At 34.5% G+C, this 18,342-nt stretch overlaps 4 protein-coding genes across 6 annotated transcripts; 2 read left to right on the top strand and 2 right to left on the bottom strand.

The window, feature by feature from the left end:
• Positions 1-174: 174 nt before the first annotated feature.
• LOC113496439 (multifunctional methyltransferase subunit TRM112-like protein) lies at positions 175-1,007 on the bottom strand. The gene has a single exon (XM_026875655.1). It carries the CDS (start codon positions 676-678, stop codon positions 301-303), a length of 378 nt encoding a protein of 125 aa, XP_026731456.1. The 5' UTR covers positions 679-1,007; the 3' UTR covers positions 175-300.
• A 123-nt stretch (positions 1,008-1,130) lies between these two features.
• Positions 1,131-5,047, top strand: LOC113496386 (DIS3-like exonuclease 2). Its single transcript, XM_026875579.1, has 3 exons — positions 1,131-3,847; positions 3,949-4,207; positions 4,371-5,047. The coding sequence occupies exons 1-3, from the start codon at positions 1,302-1,304 to the stop codon at positions 4,578-4,580; spliced, it is 3,015 nt and encodes a 1,004-aa protein (XP_026731380.1). The 5' UTR covers positions 1,131-1,301; the 3' UTR covers positions 4,581-5,047.
• A 3,389-nt stretch (positions 5,048-8,436) lies between these two features.
• LOC113496426 (E3 ubiquitin-protein ligase FANCL) lies at positions 8,437-14,464 on the top strand. Of its 2 annotated transcripts, XM_026875632.1 has the most exons (5): positions 8,439-9,016; positions 9,093-9,251; positions 9,694-9,887; positions 10,026-10,148; positions 14,447-14,464. In XM_026875632.1, the coding sequence occupies exons 1-4, from the start codon at positions 8,527-8,529 to the stop codon at positions 10,128-10,130; spliced, it is 948 nt and encodes a 315-aa protein (XP_026731433.1). In that variant the 5' UTR covers positions 8,439-8,526; the 3' UTR covers positions 10,131-10,148; positions 14,447-14,464. The 2 variants fall into 2 exon arrangements, with proteins under 2 accessions (XP_026731443.1, XP_026731433.1); XM_026875642.1 differs by lacking the exons at positions 9,093-9,251; positions 14,447-14,464 and having other exon boundaries at positions 8,437-9,016; positions 10,026-10,144.
• Positions 14,465-14,861: 397 nt separating this feature from the next.
• Positions 14,862-17,219, bottom strand: LOC113496397 (COP9 signalosome complex subunit 1). Of its 2 annotated transcripts, none has more exons than XM_026875598.1 (4): positions 17,135-17,219; positions 16,919-16,996; positions 15,475-16,821; positions 14,862-15,392 (listed from the first exon to the last, which is right to left on the bottom strand). In XM_026875598.1, exons 2-4 carry the CDS (start codon positions 16,928-16,930, stop codon positions 15,300-15,302), a joined length of 1,452 nt encoding a protein of 483 aa, XP_026731399.1. In that variant the 5' UTR covers positions 16,931-16,996; positions 17,135-17,219; the 3' UTR covers positions 14,862-15,299. The 2 variants fall into 2 exon arrangements, with proteins under 2 accessions (XP_026731399.1, XP_026731391.1); XM_026875590.1 differs by having other exon boundaries at positions 17,080-17,189.
• Positions 17,220-18,342: the final 1,123 nt, after the last annotated feature.

Raw genomic sequence — 18,342 nt, forward strand, 5'->3', positions numbered from 1 at the left:
ATAGGTATGAACAGAAATAATGAAATCTGGTTTGACTTGTTTGGTTTGACTATATTATTACATTAATATGTTCTTCTTCATTCAATGTTATTTAAACTCAAGGTATTTCTTATGAAGGTAATTTTGGACTGTAGGTAAAATCATTATCATTGGTTGTGTTACAAAAAAATAATATTTGAAGAGCAAATAAATTTATTTGATTTTCAAAATTATTATGAAGATACATACAGCAAACTTTGTACACATAGCTAAAATTAGTTATTATACTTAAACTAAAAATCTTAAAATGAGATAATTATTTCATTGGACTTCAGCTTCAGTGAGTAACATATTTGGAATTCCTTTTGAGATAGGGAACTGCCGTCCTGATTCTGGGCATGTAAGGTTTCCTTCCTCAACCTCGACTTCTAAAAGAACTCTGTGAAGTTTTTTTAATAAGTCTTCATTTTCTTCATATTTGGGTTCTAGTGTCTTTGGCAGGCCATCACCATGCCCAATGCTATTTGCGGCTGCCCATAGTACTTCCCAGTCCAACTTAGGAATTACGCGAGTAATAAATTCTGGATTAAAATCTACTTCTGTTACTTTAATATCAGTAGCGTTGATGGCAAGGGGGTATCCAGTCATTACACCCTTTAAACACTTCGATGTTAACATGTTGTGTGTTATGAGTTTCATTCTGAATTCGTAAATGCGAAAACTGTGCGGTTTTAAGTAAATATTCGATGAAGCTTTTTTTCTCAATGAAGGATCACTACTTAAGTCAAACTAGAGTTTCAATACAACTAGGTTTTCAATAAAATTCAGTACAATATTTTCATCAATAAAAGACGTACTATTGTCAAACTGAAATAAGGTTATGTTATGCTGACTAGTGTTGCTGCGCAGAATAAACTAATGTGTCAATCGAGTCGAGTCGAGCAAAGGTTGTTTGGGAATAGTGGTGTACCAGAAAACTAATATTTCGACTCACGAGTTTTATAAAGTACGCAATTGAAGATAATTTAAATAATCAGCTTTCAAGAAATAATATCAATTAAGCCCGAAGTCGATTACATTTAATATTATCCCAAGGAAATAAACAAATTATCAATGCCATCATAGCAACACTGCATGTAAATTACCAAATGTTGTGAAATAACAATTCTATTAATTTTAGGCTGGTAACCTTGGCCTAGTTTGTCAACCTAAAATTTTTGTAAAGAATAAAAAGTTCAATAAATTTTAATTGTACCTTACTTATTCTTATGGAAATTTGTAGTATAATTGTAATAAGTTAGCGTGGTCCGATATCCATAAATATGTCTCACTTGTGTGATTGTATATCTGAAAGAAATTTTGACGTAAATAGGCCATCTGGTGCACAACTATCCACGTCGCAACCTTTGCGTTCTAAAAGTTCTCTAAATAACAGGGTTCAAGATCACCAGAACCACTGCCCAGCAAAGAAATCACATAAGCATTCATCGGTGTCTCGGCATAAACAATCACAGGGTGAGGCTGGAATAACTTCACAGACCTTTACCAATTCTTCAATCAGTGATATATCTACGCAGTGCCAAAACTTAAATGTAAACAGCGAAAGTGATGAAGTAGACCAAGGAGACAGCCCAGTTGCATTTCCAAAAAGGAAAAATCAAAAGAAAAAAGAGAGGTTAAAACAATTGAAAATTCCATCAAAAGAAACCATGAATACCCCACATTCATCGCAGTCTAATAAGGGACGTCCAGGACACAATGATGTGGTTTCCTTGCATGAATTTTTTGCAAACCAAATAAGTCCATTGTATGCCGCTACAAACTCAAGGTACTTGGAAAACCTTCGCCATCATCCGCAATTTCAATTATCAAACAGTATTCCTATAAGAAGGGACTTTTTTAACAACACTCCACATGCAGCAAGCTTACCAAATACTCCCTTACTGCAATCAACACCACTATTGCATTCGGTGAGTATCCCAAATTCACCAAATGTACTGGGCGAGTCAATGAGTCCCAAATGTATACAAAACTTCTTACAACATCCATTACTTAGTCAGTCATTCAATGTGCGGGGTGGTGAAGCATTTAAAATGCTGTCTTTGGCTCAAGTTGAAGGCAATATGAATGCGGACAAAAGTGATAAAAATAATTCCCCTTCCAAGAAGAAGAACAAGAAAAAGTCCTCAAAAGAAAGTAATGATCTCAAATTTGATCCATATATATCTGCAGAAGAGGCAGAAGCTGGTTTGAAAGAGAATGGTTTTGTTGAAGGTTTGGTACGAATAAATCCAAAACAATTTCAACATGCATATATCTCAAGTAGTGACAGAAGTGAACAAGATATTCTTATTGATGGAATAAAAAATCGTAATCGTGCTTTAGAAGGTGACTGTGTAGTTGTGCAACTTTTAGACAGTGATACAGAAGAAAATACTGAAAATAAACAAAAGAAGGGAAAAGTTGTATATATTAAAGAAAAACATCACAATAGGAATTGTGTTGGATCATTGAAGTTAATGCCAGACAAAAATAGACAGAGAGCCTTATTTATTCCCCGTGATCTCAGAATTCCAAGGCTTAATATACCTTTCACAAGCTGGCCAGATAATTTTTATAATGATGCTAAGACATATGAAAATACACTATTTTTGGCAAAAGTACTGGATTGGACCGACACTAGATTTGCTATGGGCAAAATTGTCTGCAACATGGGACAATCTGGAGATATGGTATCAGAAACAAAAGCAATTTTATCTCAGACGGATTTGGATGTAACACCATTTGGTCCTGAAGTCCGTCATTTATATCCACGATTAGATTACAAAATACCAGACGAAGAGTTATCAATCAGAGAGGATTGCCGGAAGCTGTGTGTTTTTAGTATTGATCCATTTAATTGTAGAGATATTGATGATGCAGTGTCATGTAGGGAACTAGAGAATGGTAATTATGAAATTGGAGTTCATATAGCAGATGTAGCACATTTTTTAACTGAAGACACTATTTTGGACGAGAAAGTAGCAGAAAAGGCCACAACTATATATTTAGTTGAGAGAGCTTATCACATGTTACCAGATGATCTATGTATGCTCTGTTCTTTATTCCCTGGTGTTGATAAATTGGCTTTTTCTGTGTTCTGGGAGATTACTAAAAATGCCGAAGTTCTAAGTCACAGGTTTGCAAAAACAGTGATTAACTCATGTTGTCAACTAGCTTATGAGCATGCTCAAGCAGTTCTTGATGATAAAGAAGACAGTGAAGAAAAGTTCCCAGAAACTTATAATGGTTTCGTGTACAAAGACATTTACAAAGCCATCAAAATTATTGGCAGCATTTCTGCCAAATTCAGAAAACATAGATTCGATAATGGTGCATTAAGAATTGATCAACCGAAAGTTGCTTTCCATTTAAATGGTAGCAATGGCTTGCCTGATTCTTTTTGGATATATGAATCTACAGAAAGCCATCAGCTTATTGAAGAGTTTATGTTACTAGCAAATATGACAGTAGCTAAACGTATAAGAGAGGATCATCCAACATTGGCATTTTTAAGGTGCCATCCAAAGCCTAGTGGGTACATGTTGAAACAACTTGCTAAATCGCTGAAACCCATGGGCATTGACCTAGAAATTGATTCTGCTGGCCATTTGCACCGCTCCTTGTTAGCCCATGTAGGTCCACAATGCACAGATAAGGGCAAGGTTATGGTTCTAAATATGTTATGTGCCAAGCCCATGACAAGAGCCAGATATTTTTGTGCCGATGGCTGTGATGATGATGACTTTGCCCACTACGCTTTAAATGTTCCTCTTTATACTCATTTTACCAGCCCTATAAGAAGATATGCTGACATTATGGTTCATAGGTAATTAATACTTATTTTTAAAGACATTTTATTTCTATAATTTACAATATTTATAAACAAACTATTAACACCTTTTTTTTTCTTTCTAAATTTATTTCCAGGTTGTTGGCTGCAAGTCTTAACTATCGCGAAACACCCAAATGGCAAGCCGACAAGGTCCGTTCTATAGCAGCTCAATGCAACAAACAAAAATATAATGCAAAAAAAGCAAGTGAATTATCTACAGAAATGTATACACTGAAGTACATTGAAATGAAGTCTCCATTAGTTACCGACGCTGCTGTTGTAGAAGTGAGGGAGAAATACATTGATGTCATAATAATCATAATGGGATTAAACAGACGAATATTTTTCAATAATGTAAGTCAACACAATTATTTGTTTTACGTAACATCCAAGTAGCTCATTTACACGTCTAAGGACTTCGTAATGTTTACTTTTCTGAATACTCAACAGTAAAACTTGAAATTGTCCGTAGTAAACTAATTATACTATTGTTAAAAATATTCTATTATTTTTACAGGACTTTCCGGGAAAATTCCAGTGTATTAAAAACGAGGGTTGTACAAGACTATCGAAAATGGAATTGACATGGAATGCTGTGAATGATTTACCTGAAATCAAACAAGTAATTCAAGTTTTCTCCATTTTACAAGTTGAGTTATACAGAGGTGATGAAATGACTAAGGTTGAAACAAAACTTGTAAGACCACAAACAACAACTTCTTTGTAATTACAAAGAAAGCATTTAGAATAATATGTTACGTCTTGTGTCATTAGTATAATGACTTGAAACATTATAGCTTTACAAAACGACTTTGACTCTTTGCAATGGTGCAAATTTTATTGACTCCAGATTTATATTTAATGAAATCTTTAGATGCGATACTATGTGATTACCTGTTTGACAATTTTAAAATTAGGTTTGTTGTGATTGTGTGTTGTTTTACTCTATTTAATAATGAAATAACGATTGTTTTTATTTGCCTTTGCCAATAGATATTTATATTAAAATATATGTAGAATCCCTTTCTACAGTAGATCTCTTAGTACAAGTAAATAATAAATATTTTCTTAGTTTTAGGGCAAAACGCTCAATCAAATATTTGAACACCGCAATTCGCGGATTTAAAAAAAATAATAAAATTGTACATACTGTATTGTTTATATTTTACCTAATTAAATAATCTATACTAGTAAGAACTGCTCGGTTTCATTTTTTACCGTAAAAAGAGATTCCCAAATATTTTTTATTTATTTTGGTTGAGGTCACTACTCCAAACCCAATAAGCGCGACGTGTCAGCGCGAGCGGGTGTTCGATCCCCGCTTAAGACAAACATATTGCTTGGCCTTTGATTGGAAACCTCTGCGACACAAGGTATAAATTATGATCTATCTTAATTGCTTTAAAAATCAATCTGTATTATAGTTATAGGAGCTAACCAAACCGCTTTTACAGAAGATCATGCATGGAATTTCATTCTAGTTAAAGACTCCAAATATTTAATACTTTCTGCGATAGAGGATATTATTTAATAAAATTATAGTATAAATTAATAGGCCGGTTATTTTACCGTACAATGAGGACCTATTCCTAAGGCGATAAGTGGAACAACTATTATAATTATTGCACAATTATTTTAAATCTAAGATATTATTACTTAACTCTACACGATCAACGCAATGTTTTAGCGTCATTAATTTAATTTTATTGCGCCATATTTTCCATTGCGTTAATATTGTGCAATATGTGAATATTCACTTGTATAATCTTGACAGTAAGTAATTTGTAACCACTTAAAATTGCGCCATTTCGAGAGTGGTAAACATCAAATTGATGATCAATCGCATAGAAATCTAAATAACAAGGTAATAGAAGTGCCAACGCCGCGTGACCTTGTCGCCACACTGGTGTCTTGGACGACACCAGCGCGCGAACTTACGCTCAGTCGCTCGCGGAACGTCGTCACAGCAAGAACCACTAATTTGGTGTTTTGCGGCGTTTCTCAGGCTGGAAATTCATCTGCATCGTGTAATAACATAAATAAATAGATAACATTTTATCGGTAAGTAAATTATTGCAGTAATATTGATGTTATTGCAAAATTAAATTTCAAAACATAACCTTCATTATAAACCATATTTATATCGCACCATCCTGCAACAATTGCATTCTTTACCAATCATTGCCTCTGCAGTAAGAGACTTACAGAAATGCACCGTTGTAAAAAGAGAAATGTATAACGAAAAATAATATTTATCAATGCGATCGTATTTGTAGTGGTACGGCCGCACTAAACTGTCGGAAATAGTGATGTGGGTAAGTGCGGACAAATTATCCAAAATGAACATTATATACGAAAAGTAACAATTTTAATAGTCGTTTGTTTTTGTGAACATATTATTGAATATATTTTTATTTCAGAATCCCGCAGGATGCAAATAAATACAAAAGACAAGTGGATGACTACCACGGGTAAACGAAATTGGTACCCTACAACTTAGGCCGAATATACACTATGAAATTAGTTGCATGCTTGATAACTTGCCACCCGCCGTCGCCCGCGCCCCTCTCCATTTTTACGGCTCGGACCGCGCTCGCAACTGAATGTTTCAAAAAGTACGCCATGCGCTATAGCATAGCATTGAATAAAAATTGCAATTTAAATTTAACCAAATCTCATAAATACCTATTTTTTTATTATGAACGTTTACTAGTCATTCGATACATGAACTGGGCTGCTTTTGTAAGACGACTAAAAAGTCACCGTATAAACCAAACCTACCTAGGTACCAAGTATTTCTTAATAATATTTTTTTTTGTCAACCGACAATTAGCGAATTTTTTTTTTGTAAGTAGGTACATATTATAATTTAATCCATAGAAGAATACAACAAGAAACATTGTCACTCATAATTTCGTCTTTCATTATATTTCGGATCCGTAGTCAATCCCTAGTGTAGTTTACGTAATCACTACAACTAATGCAAAAAAATGCAATGACTGTGTGAGTTAGTGAATCCATACAACGACAAAGTCAACCATATTGCATTAGACGTACGGCCTAGTGTTGTTTGCTTGGTCTTCTCGATGTTAATGTTTGCGTGATTGCGTAGTTATTTGCTGCGAATGTGTTGAAGCCCCGCCCACCGGCGACATGCGTTTCGATAGATCGCCGCGGTGTATGCCATTTCTATTACCTTGTTATTTAGATTTCTATGATCAATCGTTATGTAGTATTATAAAATACTATTATAGATCTGGCAGTCGCCTGAGGGCCAATCCCACTGAAAGTACAGTGGACGGAGCATATTGGACGCCATGAACTGTGAATTGTATGATAGTGTATTAAAAAGTTTGTGTCAGGTCCCTCGAAAGACATCACAGTTTATTGGCGCAAACGGTACCTATTTCGATGAAATTTGGTATGGGGAGGAAGCTGTCACCTTCGATTAACACAAAGCCACATTTTACCCGACTGCATTGAAGAAGGCCAGGTAAAATCGAGATCTCCGCGGTCGAAACCGCAAACAATAGCTTGTATGTTACTTACTGGGTAGGAACAACCTTGTGGTGATGTAGAAAATCTGCTGCTAAACAAAAGCAGTTCGACTCGCGATCCTGCCGCGTTTGCTCATGATTAAGGACTCCGGTTGGGTCCGAAACTAGTCGGGCTACCCCGGTAAACACGCGTGAGTAAATCGTTACATCATTTAATAATAAACAAAAGCTTATGATTCAACGTTTTTTAGAGGTACGTACCTGTAGTTCTGAAATCATTCTAAATTTCTATTGCTACAACTACAGACCAACAATCTTAATAAATTTTACGCTGTCCTATGATGAACATAGCGCGCGAAGGTAGACGATACACCAATTTTGTACCTGAAGCCAAGCCAGTCCCTATTTCATAATGTGATGTAGTCGAATGCTTTAAAAGGATTATCGTTGAGTTTTTTTAATATGGTTTTGAGAATTGTATTAAATTCAAATATGTGTTTCAACAGTAAAATATTAGAACACTCGTGTTCCAAGACCAGCGAACTAGTGACAGAAAAACGGCGACACACGTCACCAGGGCCCCGATTCTGCAATTTACAATGGCCAATGAATGAATGGCAATTGGATTAAATTTGAAATTATTTTTATTCTCTTAAGCATTTTGCCAATACAATAATTGGAAGTTAATTGTATTGACCTTGGGTGTACCGTTCCGTACTGAATTTCCAATTACTTTGCAGGAAAAAATACAAAAATCTTTTTGAGCTAATTTTCATTCATTCATCGGCCATTGTAAATAGCAGGATTGTGGCCCTCATGGTTCTTAATCACAAAAATAAATCGAACAGTATTTTATTAAGGCTAAAATTACATATACCCATTTAATCGATAAAAAATGTTTTAGCTTGGATTTCACTTAAATCGAGTCAGTTACGTATTGGCCATCACTTGACATTTGACAACAATGACAACCTATCAAATACTTTGAGCGGACAGCGAGCGACAGACCAGTATAAATAAATACAGACCGACGGTTATAACTAAGTTTCGTATTTTTATTTTTGTTTGTCTTGGCAACCTATAAAATTAAATAAATATTTGGAACTGAATAAATATTAAATAAATACATTATAGGTATTTCCATAAACCTAGGATCCGATTATACATTGTTGCAAAATGTTTGTAGAAGAGTTTATTTGCAGTATTACAAAAAAAGCACCAAATGATGTATTTTTCTTATTTGAAAGTCTAAATAACTTACTGCAAAATAGTACGGAACAAGTTAACGCAGTTACGGCTGACTTAATCGATCTTGAACTTTTACATGAAATAGAAACTATTGTTAAAAATGGAAATACCAGTGTTTACTTTGGTAAAACTTTAAGAGACTTGAAACTTATGATAGAAGATGAAGAATTTAGAAAACACGAAATGTTTATTCAGTATAAATCTCCGAAGAAGTTAATCATATTATCAGCAAATCTACCTTTATCATCAATGCAAAATCTTGAATTTGGTTGTATAAATGAAATTATTGAGATTTTTAAGCAACATGTTAATGATCTTGCTAAGTATTTCTACGAACTAGATAATATAGATCAATGTTGCACAGTCATGGAACCTCAGAACGCTACATATAAGGATGAATACAGACGTATATTTTTAGGTAGGTACATATAAAACAAAAAGCCAGATGGGTAAGAATATTTTTAGTTTTACGGAATCACTTTTTATTATTCTAGATGACAGAACCTGGCTGCACATAGAAGTAACTCTAGAAGGCTTGGGAACAAACATCCATCTTGTTGGACAATCCGAGTACTGGAACAATAAGTTACAGTCAGGGCTTCTAAACTGGGACCATGATAAAAATATTGTCGATAACATAATTACTATATTTGGTAAAGGATTTTGTTTCATATGCTTAATACTCAACACACAATAAAAAAGCCTCTTTTTGGTCCAGTGGGGCTAATATTTTTATATTTACCTACCTGTTGCATTATTAACATGTAATACCATTCTATTCTACTTAAAACATATATAAATTAACACTTACAGCTTCAGGCTTAGCAGCAGATCCATATAGTATCTTTGTCTGCCTGTTTTGCTTTCACCAAAACCATTGAACCAATTGTAATGAAATTTGGTACACAGATAGTTTAGAGCCTGAGAAAGAACATATGAGGAGATTACATGTTTTTTTTTGGTATGCTCTACAACTTTGTATCTGGCCTAATATTGTTTGACTAAAATAATGAAATGGTGGTTTTTGGGTACTTTGCTAAACTGAATGATAATTTGGTTCAGAAAAGGAATACAGGCAACAAAAATTATTTGCAGACATAAGCCAGTTTCCAGAGCCTACATCTACAGTACCAGGACACTTATGCTCAGAAGCTGATGGAGCCAAGTTAACAACAATCGTTTGTGGGATATGTCTTTGTACTGATTTGCCAGAGATCCCAGGTTTACCACTGCCCTTGTGCCAAAACTCCTCTTGTGGTGTTTATTATCATAGAAGCTGTTTGTATGAGGTAACTATAAATTTGATTTAACCCATTGTTATAAAAGAACCTCTATTCCTAAAGTGTGTTTAGCTACGGAGCCAAACAAGTGTGACATACAGGCAGTACAGAAGTATGTTTTGTGATCGATTTATATTTTTGTTCCAGTGGCTAGTGGCATGTGCTGGTAACCGTCCACCAGCCTTTGGTGTTGCCACTGGTGCCTGTCCCACCTGTCTTCAGCCAATAACTTGCAGCAAAACTGATAGTTAGCATTACATTGAAATCTAAATGGGTCGTTCTCAAAAATGTGGCACATTTCGACAAAAAATATAGACTTTGAGAAATTTTAGGTTTTTCCTGTAGAAATCTGTTTGAGGTATTTTTCTGGTAAGGAATAATGAAAAGGGAACTCATTATGTGCATTCCCTTATTAAAAAAAGCTAATTAAAAAATACAGTGCACAGGTTAAAGAGACATGGCACAGGATAATGAGAAAATACTGACAAGTGAAAGAGAGTCAAACAGGTTACTGAAAAAATAACAACGGATTCTTGTTAAATCAGCATTTATTAAAAAAAAAAACAATCAAAACTACTCTTTCTGAGCTATAAAAAAATCTGATCTTAACACTTATCGACATAGGTGGTATCAACATAAAATAATTATTCCCATAACTAAAATAGTTATATTCAAGTACTTAATTAATCAGTCTTAAGTAATCAGTCGTAAAAAACGTTTTTCTTTAGTTACCAACTTACGCTTACCTTGTGCAAATAAACAAAAAATCTTTGTGTGTAATAAACAAAATAAAAACAGCCAAGTTCGAGCCGGACACGCGTATGGAAGGTTCCGTACCATTGCCCATAAAACGGACACACAAAAGTCATTTCTGAAGTATGGGATATGGGAAATATGCCATCTCTGTGAAAATTTTAACTGTTTAACTCTCACAGTTCTTGTAATACAGCCGGGTGACAGACGGACGGACGGACACCCTTTGGGTACGGAACAATGAAAATAGAGTAAACCTTAAAATATCTCGTCATCTGAAAAATCAGCCACATTTTGACTTAAAATGTTGTCTAAGGTACTTCTTCGTTCAGATGGCAATTCTATTTCGGAAAGTGCTGAAAATGGTGTAGATCTATGAAGCGTTGTAACACTTATATCATCTACAGGTACAGAAAGATCTGTTTCAGGAGCAACAAACTCGTCATTGTCATCTGAAACATCAAAGAAGTCCAAGCGAGTCTTTACATGTCGAGGAGTTTGCTTCATAGAAGATTCTTTTGTTTTTTTACGTTTTGGCTTCGGTGTCGAGACGAGAACATTATGAAAGCCAAGGTGTTTTCCATGCTTACAGTATTCAGCCTCAGTTAAGCACATTTCTTTGGTACAACTAAGACGTCTTAAAACAACAGACGTGCTTCTAGAATTACACCATACAATTTGGTGGACTTGTTGGGTACCTTTAAATGGTTGTAACTTATCAGGGAGTAACAAATCTTTTTCAAAAATCTTATAATTGGAAACAGTTTCAGTTACAACATTTTTTAGGTTTTGCGTTAATAAACGGGAAAAACTTTCAAAATCTGGCACATCAGCTCCATGGTTAACACATGAATCAGCAGTACGCTTTATAACAGCTCCGACTCCATCTGGAGCTCCTTTGCCGTGTCCAGATTCAGAGTAGTTCCATGTTACACATTTCAGTTGAGGGTAGTTCCATCTTAGAGCTGTAATAACATAATATATCTTGTAATTTCTATATTGACTGGTTGCAGAATCCGACACTATATGAAAAGTTGTTATTTGTGGTGAATGTGCTTTTAAGTAATCTATTATGGGATCCATATGAGCCCATACAGCTGCAGTATCATGTCTGAGATTCGGACTAAACGTGGCAAAGCATTGTGTTTGTTTCTGCATATTCACGTCAAAAAAATAAAGTACACTGGTGTGAATAGTGATTTGCGGCTTACTAGCTCCAAAATGTGCCGATTGGATTTCTTTTGCATATGAGCATTTATAGTTTTCTGAATAATCAACGTGGATTACAGCTTCCTCAGGTTTCAGCTGTTCTTTTATTTCTTTTATTGCTTCTTGCTGACTCACCATTCTTCCACAGTGTTTCATATATTTATCTATCATATCTTCGAAAAATTTTATAGCTTCTTTTGGTTTTGTCTTCATTTTTTCTTTCTTAACTAATCTTAGTGTCTTATTGCAACCGTTTTGTACTATAGTTTCAGTTTTAGAGTTCCATGACCAATAGTAAAAGTCAGTAGCATCGTCATATACCAGATATTGAATAACATTATCATTACAGTTGATGCAATCTCGGAATAAACATCTAGCATTATATACATTGCAGCAAATTGTTTTCAGCAGATTAGTAGCATCCTTTGGCGCTATAATTTGGTGTTTGTGAAGTGCAGATACTATGAGTTGAAAATTTTCGTGAATCACACAAAGACACGTTTCTTTTGGTCTTTTAGAAGCAGGTAAAATCCAAAATGGTCTAAATCGACAAAAAGTAGCAAAGCTCAAAATATAGGGTTAGGACGAATTGAATTTTTTATGAAGATTACCCAGAGAATCATTTAAATATCGTTTTTGTACCTTTATACCTTCCTTCTTGACGTACTCTTTTTTTCCAACCGTGCAGCTACTATTTTCATCGTCCGACAGAAACGTTTTTACATCCTTCTTCTTTTTCAACACTGATTGTTTCTTGGGTAAATCCCTTTTTCTAAACATTGTCTTAAATTTTCTGTGTAATTTTGCAGATTTGAATTGTTGTTGAAGACTTGCTGATATTATTTGTTTAATTTTGTACGATTTCTCATTCTTATACGACTGCAACAAAGCTTCTTCCGTTGAGTCATCACGGCTAGTGCCAGGTAAAGCTGGGTCGTAAATATTTGCATTTAATGATTGAAGTCTGGATAGTTTTTTTCTAAAGGCATCATTAACTTTTTTTACTGATTGCAGTTGGAGTCTTAAGGATGCAATTTCTTTGTCTTTTTTATATCTCAGCTTTCTAACTAAACGTTGAGCACTAGGAGAGACAATTTCAGCTGAATTTACCGATGAGACATATGAACTTGCTGGACTAACATCTCTTGACCTGAGGTAGGACCTAGTGATTCTTCCACACTCAGATTTGCCCAGGCTTTCAGGGTAATTTCCGTTACTGCCTCCAATATTTTCGGGATTGATATTTTCTATATCACTGGAAGGTGGACTGTTGCACTCAAAAAAGAGTTGTTTCCTTGCTTTTGCTTCTTTTTTGCGTTGATATGATTTTTTTGCGTCTTCTCTCCATTTTTTTCTTAACATTCTTTGGTCTCTCGCTGGCAATTTATCTATGGACGTAACCTTACCCTCTTTTTTTACGTTTCTCGTACTTTTCTTTATTTCTTTCTTTGTATTTTGCGTAAAGATCCGGGTTGTTTTTTATTTTTTCGTACCTCTTTCTTTCAAGTTCTCTTTTCCTAGCTAAGATTTCTTCTTTTGTCTTACTCTTTCGTTTTGGCATTTTACCTTAAAAATGAAAATATAAATAAACCTCGGAACAATATGAGCCGTAATTATTGCACACATTGCACACATTGCTTCTACGACAAATTGAAAATGCAATAACTAAGTACCCAAATAAGTTTAAATGTATTGTTTTAACACATACACATACAACAAGAATAGAACCATGCATATGTTGCTTATTTGCATGAAATAGAAACTTGATTATAATTTAAAATTGAAGGAAATTAAGAAAAGTCTCTTTAACCTGGTCTGTGTGTCTTTAACCTGTGCTTTCCAAGCAGGTTAAAGACACACAGGTTAATGAGAATATGACTGTTAACATCTTATAACAGCGTAACGGTTCCAATTCAGAATTTTATACCTATGCTATTAGGAAAGGTGCATTGAATATTATATTTAAATAAACGCAATTCAAAAGCAACTTAACCATTAACAATAATATTAGAGACAGAATAAAGATAAAATACCAATTACAAACTCCGACTGATGTTTTTCGATCTTCTTTTTCTAACACTGCCAATAATCAAAACGCGTACAGTCCTGTCGGTGGTTTGCTCGATACTGGCGGGTGCGTCTGGGCGGGGAAGGGACATCGAGGACGTCACAGTATACGAGTGCCGTGCGATTGTGTGCAAGCACAGGTTATAGAGAAAATAACGTTGGACATTTGTTTTTCGTGAATAACTTTGAAATTAGGTTTATAATATAAATATGGTCTATGTTAGCTTAAAATTAATCATATACAAGACTTTAGTTTTAAACATTTTTAAATATATTTTAAACCGAATATATTTTTATTTTACTTTAAAGTGCCACTAGTCGTGTTTGGACACGCCAGGTCACAGAGAAACAAATACATTAAATTCAATTTGTAGTTAGTATGTACTATTAAATTCCATAAAATTACATAGCCTCTGTGTAAAAAGTATCTTTAAATAAAATACTTAACAAAATTATATACATCTCTTAAGAAAAAAATAAAAATTTCTTACAAAAACTGTACGGCAGGTTACAGTGCCACTTTTTTGAGAACAAGCCAAATAAAGATCTGAGATTTTTTTTGTTTTTCAGTGACCCACCTTTAAACGTAATATTATTCCTACTTTTGGAACATGGAATCATAGATTGTATGTTTGAACATGAACAATGGAGTTAACGTTAATAGCTAAATAGTCGTAAATCTATAAAAAAGTATCAATAGTACTAATAGTCAAAGATGATCCCCTGACAATAACCAGAAAAAGTGTTAAGTTACTTGGGAACTGAAATCGCTAACCCGTTCAACACAATCGTAAAGATAAGATGAACTAGGAATCGCTGTGCGTATGTAAAATGGCTCTTTCGCCCAGCTGTGGTATATTTACTTTTCGCTTGAAACATCCTGCACAAGGCGAAAAAAATTAAGGAGATAAGACTAAAAAAACTTTACAGACCATGAAATAGTAAAACAAATTATGCCTTTACTTTTTAATTAAAAATTACGTAGACATAATATTTTGTGGTTACATAGAATAATCCAGTATAAACAATGTTGAGAAATAATGCTTGCACCAGCTGTTCAAGTTTCTGTGATTGCTGATAAAACATTTTCCTTAAAACAATAATTATCAGTAGTTTGCAATGGCAGAACTGTTGAAACTCTGTGGGCCTACTCCTGCAGTCTCATTAAACAAAAAACAAAAGCAGAAATTACTCAATACATAAAAGAGTTCTTTAAAAAATAAGATCTGATTTTACGTGACAATAAAAATACAGCACATGTCCTCTATGGGATTAATTAGAAAATATTTTACAACATTTGTTCATCATTCAAATGTTTGTTCTGAATTGGTTGATTATGTTATTTAAATTGTCACGCCAAAATGTTCAGTAGTCTAATTATGAGTAAATTCATCACAAGGGCACAGTGTCAAAGGTACGAGGAGTGAGGCTAGTGCTGGATCCTGGGGCTTCACCACTCTGAGGCCCAGTGTCTCGGCCAACATTCTGTAAAAAAAAGAAATCCTGTGTCAGCCAAAAAAAGGTTAAAATACATTATCTTTTTAAAAAAGAAGTAAACAATGCTCACCTTCACATGGATTTGATTTTTGAGCATTGCAGCACGTAAAATAAGCATTGAAGTTCGCCGTTGGTACTCTTTTCCCATAGCCAGACTTCTTTCGAAAGTTGTGCTTCTCTGATCAACATCTTTAGCATACAGAATTTTATTATGGGAATCAATACGGGCCTGGATTTGGCCATCTAGTATGAGTTGCATCAATTCATCTTCAAGAGCATTCACTGTACGATTAAATGCTGCAGCCATGAGGCGCATATCAGCCGACAGGTATGGACTGAAGTACTGGATTAATGCCCTGTTCCTTATTTGCATGTAGAGTGAGTTCAAATGTGGGGCTAAATACATGTCTAACAGTAGATTATCTCTTATGTCATCCAGTAGCCTTAAGCAAGAAGCATACTTGGATTCATAAAATTTAAAAATAATGTCACGCAACTGCGGCTCTAATTCTAAAAATAATTTAAAAGAACTGCTAACTATGACTTGCTTCTGTAGTTCAGAGCGATCAAAGGTAGCAAGTGCGCACAATCCACCATATATGGCAACATTATTGCTGCTTAAAAGCTCTGGATAGTCGCAATGATCAATGCTGGCTGCTAAGAAGTGTTTTGCAGCAGACTTGTACTTCTTGGTTGCTAATTCAGCCAGGCCAGCCGCACATTTTAAGCGGGTCAGTATTGACTGGTTACAGTCTTTGCCAGGGACTTCATTGAAATCTGGAGTGCCTTCTGCTTTGGACACATAGTTAAGAACATGAGCCCAGTTTTGCAAGTACACTGACACTTTCACAACGTTCAGGCACATCATTATTATATGTTTGCCACTTGTGCAGTAGTCTCTGGCCCTTGAATAGCATTTCAATGCACTTGTGAGGTCTCCACAGTCAAGGTAATGATCGCCAAGGTCATCATGACCTCTCCGAATACTCTCCTTTATTGAATTTGTTTTGTAATTTTTGAGGTCTGTATCTAACTTCTCCAACTTAATAGCAGCCTTCTTGGTTTTTGATTCTATCCATATAGAGTCCATGACTGGAATATCTTGTGAACCCATTTGAACTGCAACATCTGGCAAGCCGGCAGATGCGACTGCTTCAGCAAGTTTCTTGTGGAGTGTTTGATAAAGACTTACATTGTATGTTGTCATGACGTAAGATATAGCCATTTTAAGTGCTTCTAATCTAAGAGAAGGGCAGTGGTCAGCTACAAACATCAGTCTATACAGCTTAGCAAAACCAGTATAAGAAGCGGCGTAAGTTTCCAAATCCAAAGTGGGATTTTCAACTACATAACATTCTGTTTCATTGTTTTCATTATCTTCAGGTGGAACATCCACCTGCATAGGTTCGGCTGTGTTCTGAAAAATTAACACATAGTAAGTGGTTTTCTCATGTTAATAACTTAACAAAATAAGTAATCACTAAACATATATACTTATTTAGGGGTAAACTCACCATTTCGAACATTTTCTATTGTGTACTTGACTTGTAAAAGAAAATACGCGAATTCCACTGTCAACGCAGAAAACCAACCTAAAACAAAGTGTTTCTTTACCTATTTACTGCAAAAAAATGTCTGGATACATTAAAGAAGTTTGTCTGAATTTAACACTCACTCAGTATTAGTACACAAGATGATGATTGTAACAGTAATAATTATTATCAAAATACCTTTATCATTACGTTTCTTCTTGGCAGCGGCATTTTTCTTTTGACGAGGAATATTTTAGTGTTGCCATTCTGCAGGCGGTTGCCACAACTATATAGATTAAGGACTATTATTTTGTGAAAAAATATTGAATAAGCTAATATTCTTATTTCTTATCTGATTATAAAAATAATGTGTGAACAGTTCATACATTATTTTTATAATTAGATAAAGTTTATTGGCATGCTCATTTTTAACATTTAAAAGTAAGAAATGGCTAAATAAATTATACTTTTGCACACTGGTTACTTAATCGAGATAATTAAATAAGTTTATAAAATTTTCTCTATATTTTTACCTACTTATAAATAAAATATATGAAATCAGTACAGTTGTATTAAGTTATAACAACTTAAATACGTAGATACTACATTCGAGTTCTCTGGTGAAGGTGATTATTCTATCTTGCTGTGCGTTATCCAATCGACTTTAACCTTTAACCCTAGGTATAACTAGGCTTAATAAAATCTTACCCTTATCCCTGTGTGGATTGTGAATTAAGTGATACTAAAAAGGGTGTCCACATTATTTCATGTCGAAACGAAGGATATCACAAAAAAATTAAAGGTAAAAAGTAAATTTTCATTTGTCATTACGGTGATGGAAGAAGTGCAGACCGTACCTACCATGCAAATGAGTGCCTATAGAACGACTTTTGAATAAAAGAGTGCTGGGACATAAATCAAACAACTCACACACTATTGTGTAGTCTTAAAAAGACAAGCACAATCGGAATTAAATATTAAAAGAACTCAATGAAATGCAATAAATGTTTATTGCAATTATTCAATAATGTAAACACAAGAGGTCTGTTTGCTTTGCGAGTATTCTCTGCCAAAATATGTGTAAATGCGCATGCGTAAGTGATAGAGGCCAATACACCTGTCAGTGGAAGTCAAAAATACATTTTAACAACAAAACATTTGTAAAATGCTATACAAAATTGAAATTATTATTTGTAAAATCATGAATACACTTATTGAAATTCTTAATAAAAAACTTCTTTACCATATTTCCAAATTATGGAGTGTCAATAAATTCGGTATAAAAGGTGAGTTTTCAACCCTGTGCGTGGCGTGTGTGTTGTTTCAGTGACCAATCGTAAACCTAACACCGTTTCAATTTGTGTCTACCCATTATAGAGAATTGAACTGCGTTATTATGTCCGTCG

Source organism: Trichoplusia ni, chromosome 1 (assembly GCF_003590095.1).
Source record: "Trichoplusia ni isolate ovarian cell line Hi5 chromosome 1, tn1, whole genome shotgun sequence".
NCBI lineage: Eukaryota > Metazoa > Arthropoda > Insecta > Lepidoptera > Noctuidae > Trichoplusia > Trichoplusia ni.